Source organism: Balaenoptera musculus, chromosome 5 (assembly GCF_009873245.2).
Source record: "Balaenoptera musculus isolate JJ_BM4_2016_0621 chromosome 5, mBalMus1.pri.v3, whole genome shotgun sequence".
NCBI classification, from domain to species: Eukaryota; Metazoa; Chordata; class Mammalia; order Artiodactyla; family Balaenopteridae; genus Balaenoptera; species Balaenoptera musculus.
Genome location: NC_045789.1, coordinates 123415291 through 123427193, shown reverse-complemented (window position 1 = coordinate 123427193; position 11903 = coordinate 123415291). Strand labels below are relative to the sequence as shown.

General features: G+C 34.3%; 1 protein-coding gene across 1 annotated transcript; it reads left to right on the top strand.

Annotated features, from left to right (window-relative positions):
• The first annotated feature begins 10423 nt into the window (after window positions 1–10423).
• LOC118895725 (ribosome biogenesis protein BRX1 homolog) lies at window positions 10424–11665 on the top strand. Its single transcript, XM_036853195.1, is given in 1 exon segment — window positions 10424–11665. A coding segment is annotated over 1 exon segment (1059 nt). The 3' UTR covers window positions 11483–11665.
• Window positions 11666–11903: the final 238 nt, after the last annotated feature.

Here is an 11903-nt window from a genome sequence, read left to right as displayed (position 1 = left end):
CATTTAAAAAATAAAATAAAATAAAAAATAAAAATAAAAAAGTATTCTCTTTTAGATTGCTTCTTTTTTTAAAATTTATTTATTTATTTATATAATTTTCACTGTGTTTGGTCTTCGTTGCTGTGCGCAGCCTTCTTCTAGCTGTGGCTAGCAGGGGCTACTCTTCATTGCAGGGTGCAGGCTTCTTATTGCAGTGGCTTCTCTTGTTGTGGAGCATGGGCTTCAGTAGTTGTGACATGCTGGCCCAGTAGTTGTGGCTTGTGGGCTCTAGAGCGCAGGCTCAGTAGTTGTGGTGCACCAGCTTAGTTGCTCCACTGCATGTGGGATCTTCCCAGAGCAGGGATGGAACCCGTGTCCCCTGCATTGGTAGGCAGACTCTTAACCACTGCGCCACCAGAGACGTGCTTGACACAGAATTTTAAATAACTACTTTTAATAGATTAAGACCTCTAAAAGAAAAGGTGAACAAAATGGATGATCAGATGTGTAAATTCAGCAGAGATGAAAACTACAAGAAAGAATCAAATGAAAATGCTAGAATAAATAAAAAGAGCAAGAAAAATGAGGAATGCCTTTGACAGGCATATCAGTAGGTGGGCATAACTGAGGAGTTAATCAATAAACTTGAAAATAAGTCAACAAATTTACTCAAAGCGACACACACACACACAAAACAGTGAACTTTTTAAAAAGAAGAAAAGATCATCTAAGACCTGTGAGATATTATCAAGTCACCTAATATAGCAATACATATATTTGGAGTCTCAGAAGGAGAAGAAAGAGAGAACAGGGAGAACAAATATTTGAAAAAATAATGGCTGTGAATTTTCTGAAAATTAATGACAGAGACTACACCACAGGTCCCAGGATCTCAGAGGATAAAGATAGGATAAATATCAAAACAAACAAAAAAACAACAAAGAGAAATTGGTGTATTCCCTCCAAACCAACGAGAAAGAAAAAAATCTTTAAAAAGCCAGAGAAAAAAGGCACATCATATATAACATTATAGCAGATATTACACCAGAATCTATGCAAGCCAGAAAACAATAAAGTGACTCTTTAAAGGGCTGATAGAAAAAAAAAAAAGAAAAAACTTTCAAAGCAAAATTTTATACATAATGAAAATATATTTCAAAAGGAAGAAAAAAATAAAGCTTTTTTCAGATAAATAAAAGCTGAAAGTACTGTCAATACTATTCAGTACTACAAGAAATGTTAAAGGAAATTCTGTAGGCAAAGCAATATGATATGTCAAAAACTTGGATCTATAAAAAGAAAGGGAGAGTGTTGAAAATGGAATAAGTGAAGATACTATAAAATTCATTTTTGATTTTTAACTGTTTTAAAAGAAAACCTCAAAAGCTAAAATAGCTAACAAGATTTTTTGAGTTGATAGCACATGTACAACCAAAATATATGATGATAATAGTACAAGAAATGGGATGGAGGAATTCGGAACATACTGTTTGTAAGGTTCTTCTCCACATCTGTATAAGATGATTTGAATGCATGTTCTAATTAAAGATGTATACTGTAAACCTGAAGGCAATCATTACAATTTTTGAAGATGTAAATAATAGAGAAGATTAAACGGAATCCTGAAAATTACATATTGTATAAGCTAAAAGATAGCAGAAAAACAGATAAAATAAACAAAAAATGGAACTAATAGAAAATAGCAGCAGGATGGTAGATTTTATTCTAACCACTTTAATAATAACATTAATTAAAAACAATCTATACAAGCCAATTACAACACAGATATCAGGTTAGTTGAAAAAGAAAAATTCAACTACATGCTATCTACAAAAATGCACACTAAATATAAAGACATAGGTTCAAAGCAAAAGGATGAAAAAATTCACACTGTGCAAACACTAATCAAAATAAAGTTGTAAAGCAATATTAATAAATGTTTTATAGAAAGGGGGAAAACTATACAAAAGATTAAGCATTTTTACAATAGTAGTATCTTATAGTTTGGTTGATTACATGTGTAGGTAATTCATTAATTACCTGAAAAGTAATAAAGTAGAAAAAAAACACAAAAAACTACTTGAGCAATAATGCGGGACATATATAAAATGCAGTCTAAGAATTTTGAAGTACCTAATTCTGTTTACAGTATATTTTGAAAGACACAGGTGGTTTTGGAGATTCAGGCAGTGAAACCAGGTAACTCAATCTGCTAGTTGATACCCTCTTCTAAATATTTCCTGCAATCTTTCTCCAAGAAAGAGGAATGAAAAAATTAGAAACAATAACTTTGAAGATAGTATAATGAAAAGGAACCTCCAATTGCTAGAAATACAAGTATCTATTGAAGAACTTCACTCTTGAAATAACTTTAAATATAGCATACTGGTACTTCATTGGTAGCACCGTTTGTACTTCACAAGTTTGGGAGTAGTATGTGATTAAATGAAGTTGATAATCCAAAATGTGAAACATTAGTATTACTTAAATTCCTGAATAGAAGGAAGAAGTGGTGATGCTGAAGTTATTTGCATACTAAAATATTTCAAATATGTTAAATATTTGAAAATAATACAATGTGATAATATAATATATGCTATACTAAAGCTTGGGAAATGAGTGGAGAGTGGAGAATCTTATAAAATATCATCACACAATACTATCTCTGACTGTCAAAACCAGTCATGGCAAAGATAAAACTTGTCTTCCACCTCAGCAAGTGGAATTCCAAGTGAATTTCAAAGTTCAGTCAACAATGTATTATTTCTCCTTCTGGTATATAAGCAGGAACACATGTTAGAACACACACACACGCACACACACGTATCAGAATGTTTTGCTCTTTAAAATTGTGATTCATGGCAGCTAAGTGATTTTATTCCTGAGAGCAATTCAATTTATATTCCATTTGGTGAAATTCATTTTGAAGTGCTGAAACAAAGCCAGTTTCAGTTTGGACTGCTTCTAAGCAAAGGGGAAAAAAAATCACAGCTACTTGTAAAGCATATAAGATTGAAAAACAATAAACAACACTATTTTGCAAGTTTAAAGAAATATTTTTGCAAACAATCTGTATAATTGGCTCTATTGAAATAACTCCCAAATACAGCACATTTACACTATTTTATTTCGTTTCTAATCCTGCAAATAATAATAAAACAGAAATACTATAAGTTAATGCTCTATTGGAATGCTGCTGATGAAGTACTCAAACAGTGGCAATGTTCCAAAGGTACATGTGAATTAAAGTCATATACTTCCACGGAAAAAGAAATAAAACCTTAAGATTTGCTGTCTCTTGTTGTGACTTAGCACAAGCTTGAAGACATACCATGTAATTTTTTATGGGAAACAGTTGCTTATCATTACCTAGATTTCAATTCGGTATTAAATCCTGTAGAAGAAGGATCCTGTATAAAGAAGGATTACTATAGCAAAGATCTAAACTGGAGACAATCTAATATATACCCTTTTAACCCAGTTTCATTCATGAACATTCAATAGATGAATAGATTTTTGGTCTCCAGTGTTATTGATATTCATTATCATCAAACATTATTGTTCTTAGGAAAAATGAAAGCTGTCAAAGATAACAAACAGCATAAAATTTTATTCTCTGGAGAGCAAGGCCATCAAAGCATTACATTAGTGTTTATTTCTTTTTTTAAGTGTAAAACAAATACGTAATATTAAGATTGAAAAACACTAATCTTTAGCACCGTCGAGAGATATGACAATGAAAGGGTTTTTTTTTTCATAACATACTTTTGGAGATGACCTCCAGGAGGTTATAAGGCCTTAAGAGTTAGACCTCATGTCCCCAAATTCTCCCTTTCATGTCACCAGATTAGAGGCCACAGACTTAGAGATATTGCCCATTTGCCCCAGCAGATGGGATTTTTGAAGTTCAAAAGCTCAACGTTAGGAAAGATTCTGGGGCATTTTGAATTTGGCAGGCTAGAATTACTACTAATAAATTAATCCAATTTCCAGATTTTGTGCTTTTATTTATGCCTCACTTAACTGAAAACACATGAATTCAGGTTACGTCTTCAGTGTTCCCCAAATTATTGCTAAAAATCAACTGACATTTCCAATACAGATTTTGTTGTCGTTGTTCTTCAAAGCTATACTTGTATTTCTAGAATTGTTTGCTGTTGTTTTAAGGTGTTTTCACTGGTCTTCTCTATATGGAGGCATTATTAAGTACCATTTAAACATATAATGCTCTCATATATGATATGTAGATTAATTATGCTTAAATGATTCTGATAATGCCTTCATATAAAATATATAACGTATATAGGTAAAACACCTCTTAATTCTCTATTAAAATATGCTGAAATTTATTACCAAATACATTTTTATTTGGGTCTAAGATATTTCTAGAGCTCACAAGTGAGCAAATATGTCTATAAACACAAGTAAGGCAAATAAAAATAAAATAAATAAAATAGAATATTTTCCCAGCCAGAGACTCTAAACACCAATATATAGCCCAATAAAATAATTAATTATCTTAAAGTTTAGTATAAGAACAACAAATAAGACTGCTTCAAGGAATTTGGCTCAATGATTTATCAAATAAAATAACTCACATTGAATTTCTTATGCAACAATATTTAAGAAGCAATAGTATATTAAATATGCAACAAAGTCCAAAGATATTATCTACCACTGTGACTTATTAGTTAAAGATAAAATTTTCTTATATCAAATTTAAGAAGATTTGTTATTTTTTTGTTTTACTAGGATTCTGATTTATCTAGGTTATTTTAATTTAATTTAAAATAAAGTACTCACTTTATAACTAGCATTATACAGACTTGCTGAGACATATGGGAGCATATGACATAATACTGTCTACTAAGCTGCCTAATATCAAATTGGAAAGTCTTGGGTCCCTGAGTTCTTGGTTAGATGACAGATATGTTTACTCATTCCCCCCCCCCAACCAAAAAATGAAAAAAAAAAAAATATATCTATATATATAACTGAATACTGCATACAGTGACAAACATCCTAAAATGTGAAGCAAATATTAAAATAAAAATTTCAAGCTCTTATGTGAAATTGATCAAAATAAACCTGAAAAAAATAAAATAACCACACAATAATAATATACCATTCAATAACATTATGTTTAAAAATGAAAATACTTTTTGGAATAAAGCTAAGAATCAATTAATTAAACTTAATGCATGTAATTTATGTATATCATTCAGAAATTTCCCTAATTGAAATCAAATGCTTTCCTTCAAATGATCTTTTTACTAAACTAACAGTATAATGATCTCAACTCATTTGCTGACTTAGAAGGCTAATTGGCTAATTGTATTTGATTCAGTTACTATTTAGCAAATTTTCACTCCCACACTGAACTACCTTCATGGGAGAAGTGTACTTTCCCATTCCATTGATATTGGGCTAGACCACATGCTTTGGCCATAAAGTATGGGCAGAAGTGACAGTGTGCGTGACAATGTGTGTGACAGTTCTGAGCATTGCTTGTTTCCACTCACCCATCTGGGAGCTTCTAACTTCCACCATATGACGCCTATGACTTGGGGAGCCCCTGCCCCCCACTGAGTGAGTTTCACTCAAGCCAATCAACACACACATGAGTGAAAATACTTACTGCTATATGCCTTGAGATTTTTTTTTAGTTGTTTCTTATGTAACAACAGCTGACCAGTACACTAACCAGAAAGTGCAGTAATAATTAAGATATCATTCAAAACAACAACAAAATATATAGTGTTTACAAATTAACTTACAGAAGGATATATGAGAACCCAATCAGAAAGACCTTTTTAATATAAGATCAAAGATGATGCTCTGAATAAATGAACAGCATTACATACTCTTGACTTGAAATTGTAAAGATGTCAATTCATCCCAAATTAAAATGTAAATTCAATATAATCTAAATAAAAATTCCGGTTAATTTTTCAAGAAACAAGATAAAATTATTGAAATGTTTATAACAAAGAATACCATTCTGGCAATAAATAAATCAACCATTTAAAAAGATTAAAGAATAGAAAAATATATTAGTTGAAGAGAACAGAGTTTAGGGATATACCATTGTATATATATAACAACATAAGATAGAAATGACATCACACATCAAGGCAGGAAGGACATATTGTTTAGTAGAGTTTAGGGGGGTGGAAAGAGTGGATGGAAAGGGCTCCCTGTATGGAGAAAAATAAGATGAGATTCCAGTCTAACACTACATATAGTGTTATATATGTTATATAGTGTTACACTGCACTCTAGACAAAAAAATATTGAAGTGAGAAACGTAAAAATATAAAGTCAATAGAAGGAAATACAAAAGGCCAACATGCACAAAAGTGCCATTCAAAATCAACTGTAGGGCTTCCCTGGTGGCGCAGTGGTTGAGAATCTGCCTGCTAATGCAGGGGACACGGGTTCAGGCCCTGGTCTGGGAAGATCCCACATGTCGCAGAGCAACTAGGCCTGTGAGCCACAATTACTGAGCCTGCGCATCTGGAGCCTGTGCTCTGCAACAAGAGAGGCCGCAATAGTGAATAGGCCCGCGCACCGCGATGAAGAGTGGCCCCTGCTTGCCGCAACTGGAGAAAGCCCTCGCACAGAAACGAAGACCCAACACAGCCAAGAATAAAAATTTTAAAAAAAAAATCAAAAAAAAAAATCAACTGTAATCAGAAACATGTATATTAAAAATAGATCTCATTTTAAAATATTATACAGGAAAAAAATGAGAAAGCTGGATAATTTCAATTATTGAAGACAATGTGGTAATATAAGACCCCAATACATTGCTAGTGGAAGGATGGACTGGTACAACCGTACTGGAGAGAATCTGTCATTACTTAGGCAAATAAAGTGTAGACGCAACCTATGATAGAGTCTTTCTGCTCCTATAAACTTAAAGTACCTCTCATACAAGTAGGTAAAGAGAATTTGCCAGGATATCTATCACAGCATTATGTGTAGCAGCTGGAAGTTAGAGGCAACCTGGCAACTAGGAGAAAAAAATAAAATGTCTGGATGAACACACGAGTTTACACAGCAAATAAAAGTAACAGATAGATGTATAGGTTGCAACATGCATGAATATCGAAAACATTGTGCTTAACTGAAAAGAAAATGAGATGTATTTTATAATAACATTTTAAAAAATCAAAATATCTGCACACAAAACACACATATTTTGTAAGAACACACACATTGGGGAAAAAAAGATGTCTGTTAAAACACAATAATATGGTTGTTCTGGTTATCTTTGTTGCATAACCAACCCCTCTAAAACTTAGCAGCTAAAAACAACAGCAATCTTTCATCTTGCTCACAAGTCTGTGAGTCAGGATCTCAAAGCGTGGCTTAAGTAGGTGACACCTGTGCCTACTTGGTATCCAGAGAGGGCATTAGCATTATTATATTAGTAGCTGAGACCAAGACATATTCTTTCGCATTTCTGATGCCTTGGCAGAGACACGAGAGAAGTCTTGGCTCAACTGGGATGCTCTCCTGCTAAACTGTACACTCAGAGCCTGTCTACGTGGTTTCTCCAGCAAAGTAATCAGATCACGAGAGCAGTACTTCCTCACTGCTGATTATAGAGGAAGAGAAATGGGAGTACAGAATGGAGATAAAGGGGAATATGAACATTAAATAAAAGGGCGTCTAGAAAAAAAAAAGATGATCATGTGCCATGAGCTGAGGGGTATGTGTCTGATATTAAAAAAAAAATCGGATTCAGATTTTAAAGGATGGAGAATCCTATAATGCTGTGTTTGGCTTTAGTCTAATCAGTTCTTTAGGCCCATTCTTTTCTGCCTAAATATTATGGCCAGTATTTCCTTGGTAATCATAATATATGTTTTAATAGGATAGTATTAGTCAGGATGACAATGTTTCCTTAAATTTTCCAGATTGGAGGAAATATTGCAAAATCTTAATTTATGTTAGATCTGAATAGTGTTTGTATGGGCGTATGTGATATGATTTTAATAATTTCCTATGCATTAGAAATATTTCATGATTTAAAAAATAACATCTATCACTACCAAATTGTCACCTGGGAAAAAATTCAATACCAATATTTTCAATGGGTAAGCAACTTTAAAATTCTGAAGGAAAAATGGTTAATTCAGTTAAAACTGCCTAAATCTAAACAGAGGCACAGCTGCATTTTATAAACAAAAGCAATTTGCACACTTATTTTCTTCAGTTTAACATGGAATGCAAACACATACCATTGTTTTGGATTTTTCTTTCTTTGAGAAATAACCGTTGTGGTTTTTTTTTTGAGGAAGATTATAGTTTAAAGATAACACTCTATAAAACATGATTTCATTGCTGAATCTAGGATTTTGTGTTTAAATGTTAAGGAATTGCAACAAAAGTCTAAAGAAGGCCTTTATTACAATGATAGACAATTTTTAGTCAATCAGCATATATGTATCCAACACCTACTATATTCAAGGCAATTAAAACAGCCTCTGGAATCTGTAACCAACTAACAATATGATGTTAGGGAATTTACTTATCCTCTTCAAGTCTCTACATAATAAGTGTTGGGCTACAATATCCTAAGGTCTTTTCCACAAAAAAAGTTTTTTTCACCTTTAATTAAAAAATCGTGGCAGAACTAACAGTAAAATTAAAGGTAGTTCATTAGTCACAAATTAGATCATCATGTAATAAATGTATATTATCCCAGTGGAGGGTGATATTGAAGCGGAAAGTGTAGGGGAGAGAAGGTGAAAATTGACCTAGAACTTGAAAAATGGTGTATTTGAATACGTACAGAGGAAGAATACTTAAAGTTAAATAAATATCATGAGAAAGGCTAAGGAAACAAGAATGAAGAGTTGCCTGGGGTAGAGTCAATAAACCAACTTTGAGCAGGCAGAAGATGCAACTTGTAGCTGAATCCTACCTTTGGTTTTGTTGGCAAGCACAGTAGTTTTCAAATATTTGCTAGTTGCCCACATGTCTAAAAAAGAGAGAGAGAGAGAGAGACTTTACCTAGCTCTCAAAGTACCTGAAAAAATTAGGCTTAATTCCCACATGTCAAAAATCTGCTGGCACTAAGCAGAGGCTGTCCACTCTCAGATGGAGCATTCACTCTGCACTTGTCCACTATTCCCACCAATTTTTATTACACTCCACAGGTTTTTCTTATCTATAAACCCTGAGTGGCCCTATAGAAATTTCAATATGTTAAATCCATAGAATAAGTTAATTTTTAAGAAGTTATAGATATTACAATTGCCAGGCTATAAAATTTGAATTTCATCTTATGAGATTTTACTATATACAGTTTTTAACAAAAGGTTTATGCTTTTGAAATATGTTTTTTGAATATTAAAAATAGTTCCAATCATGTCCCTGAAGATGCTAGAATCAAAGAAGTCTACTCAGGAATCAGGAAAAGATAGAATCATGAGCCAAGAAGGAATTTGATTTTAGAAGATCATTGCTTTCTTAGAGGTGGGAGAAAAATTTAACAGAATAGAATAGTAAAGGGCACATTTGGGATGAGGCTGAATATGAGAGTAGATATAAACACTATCTACTCATGTTTCTAGATTAGAGATTGGATTCGCCACAAACTACTACTCTGATTGAAACTGAGCAGGACCCTGTGGGGTCCTCTCGGGTACAAACCCTTTCCATGTCCCCAATTTCTTTTTTGTAGGAAATAGGCTTCATTGAGCCTCCTTGACCTTCCCTGAGTTCCAATGGGCAGATTCAAACAGTTGCTAATCAGGGAAGAAACGGGAAGTAGAAACAAGGGAGGAGCAGTCAAGAAACCATAGTGCAGAAAAGAGGGAGGGTCCTGGTTCCCCCTCCAGGAATATACCTAATAGAGAATCACTGAGTTCTTTTTTAGGAACCTGCCTGCACCCTGGCTGAGCATGAGTCCTGGATCATCACCTTGTTACCTCACCACCAACCTATCAGAAGAAAGTCACATACCCTGCAACCTTCACCCCAAATTTTGCCTATAAAAACCTCTCCCCACAAACCATTGAGGAGTTCAGGGCTTTTGAGCATGAGCCACCCGTTCTCCTTGCTTGTTCCTGCAATAAACCTTTCTCTGCTGCAAACTCCAACATTTAGGTTTGTTTGGCCTCACTGTGCATTGGGCCCATGAACTTGCATTCAGTAACGTTAGTAGGTGGGGTATTTGGAGGGTGACTAGGATTATTAGTGCCCTTATAGAAGAGGTCTGAGAGAGCTCCCTTGTCCCTTCTGCAATGTGAGACTACAACAAGAAATCTAGGACCCAGAAGAGGACCCTCCCTGGACCATGCTGACACCCTAATCTTGGATTTACAGCCTCCAGAACTGTGCGAAATAAATGTTTATTGTTTTTAAGCCACCCAGTCTGTGGTGTTTTGTTAGAGCAGACTGAATGAATTAAGACAACTCTTGGAGCAAGATGGCGGTGACGAAGAGGAAGCGGCATGGAGGCCCGGCGTTTCAGGCGAAAAAGCTAAAAAGAAACGAAAAAGATGCTAAGCCGCCTGCTAAGCCGATCGACGTAGCAGAGGAGGTGGAGGAGGAAGAGAGAGATCGTATCCCAGGCCCGGTTTGCAAGGACAAGTAGAAAAATAAGGAACGGATTCTCATCTTTTCTTCTAGAGGAATAAATTTCAGAACAAGACATTTAATGCAAGACTTGAGAATGTTGATGCCTCATTCTAAAGCAGATACTAAAATGGATCGTAAAGGTAAGTTATTTGTGATTAACGAGGTTTGTGAAATGAAAAACTGCAATAAATGTATCTATTTTGAAGCTAAGAAAAAACAAGATCTCTATATGTGGCTTTCAAATTCACCTCATGGACCATCTGCTAAATTCCTTGTTCAAAATATTCATACCCTAGCTGAGCTAAAGATGACTGGAAACTGTTTGAAAGGTTCTCGGCCCCTCTTGTCTTTTGATCCTGCTTTTGATGAATTACCAGATTTTGCTTTGTTAAAAGAACTCTTAATTCAGATCTTTAGTACACCACGCTATCATCCCAAAAGTCAACCATTTGTGGACCATGTGTTTACGTTCACTATTTTGGATAATAGGATATGGTTTCGGAACTTTCAGATCACAGAAGATGATGCTCTTGTAGAAATAGGACCCCGTTTTGTCTTAAATCTCATAAAGATTTTCCAGGGAAGTTTTGGAGGACCAACTTTGTATGAAAATCCTCACTACCAGTCACCAAACATGTATCGGTGTGTCATAAGATCCATCACAGCTGCAAAATACAGAGAGAAACAGCAAGTGAAAGAGGTGCAGAAGCTGAGAAAGAAACAACCAAAGACTATTCTTCTCCATGATCCCACTGCAGATGTTTTTGTTACACCAGCTGAGGAAAAGCCGATAGAAATACAGCGGGTAAAACCAGAGCCAAAAGTAGATTTGAAAGCAAGAAAGAAAAGGATTTATAAAAGGCAAAGGAAGATGAAACAGAAGATGAACCGTGGGAATGCAAAATGAATCAATGGATAACTAATTTGTTCTCAGTTGTTTTATATTTATTTTATGTTCAATGTGTAAATGCTTTTATTATTCGGGACGGCCTTATATCTAACTAGTGTGACATTTAAAAGAGAAAAATTAAGATTGTGTGGCTTCGGTGTGGGGGGGGGGGGTCCTATGTTTTTCTAAATAAAATATCACAAGAACTCAAAAAAAAAAAAGACAACTCTTAAATTTTCATCTTCCATAGTAAAAATCTAAAGTTAATATATAAAACTAATTTTAAAAATTAACATAAGCATATTACTTAGGAATTTAGAGCAAGCACAGCAAATGCAAAAGGAAACAATTAAGAGTTGAAGATGGTCACCTCCAGGGTTACTTCCAGGGAGTGGTAGAGACGGGAGGGGAAAGGAGTAGTGGAGAACGATGGAACAAA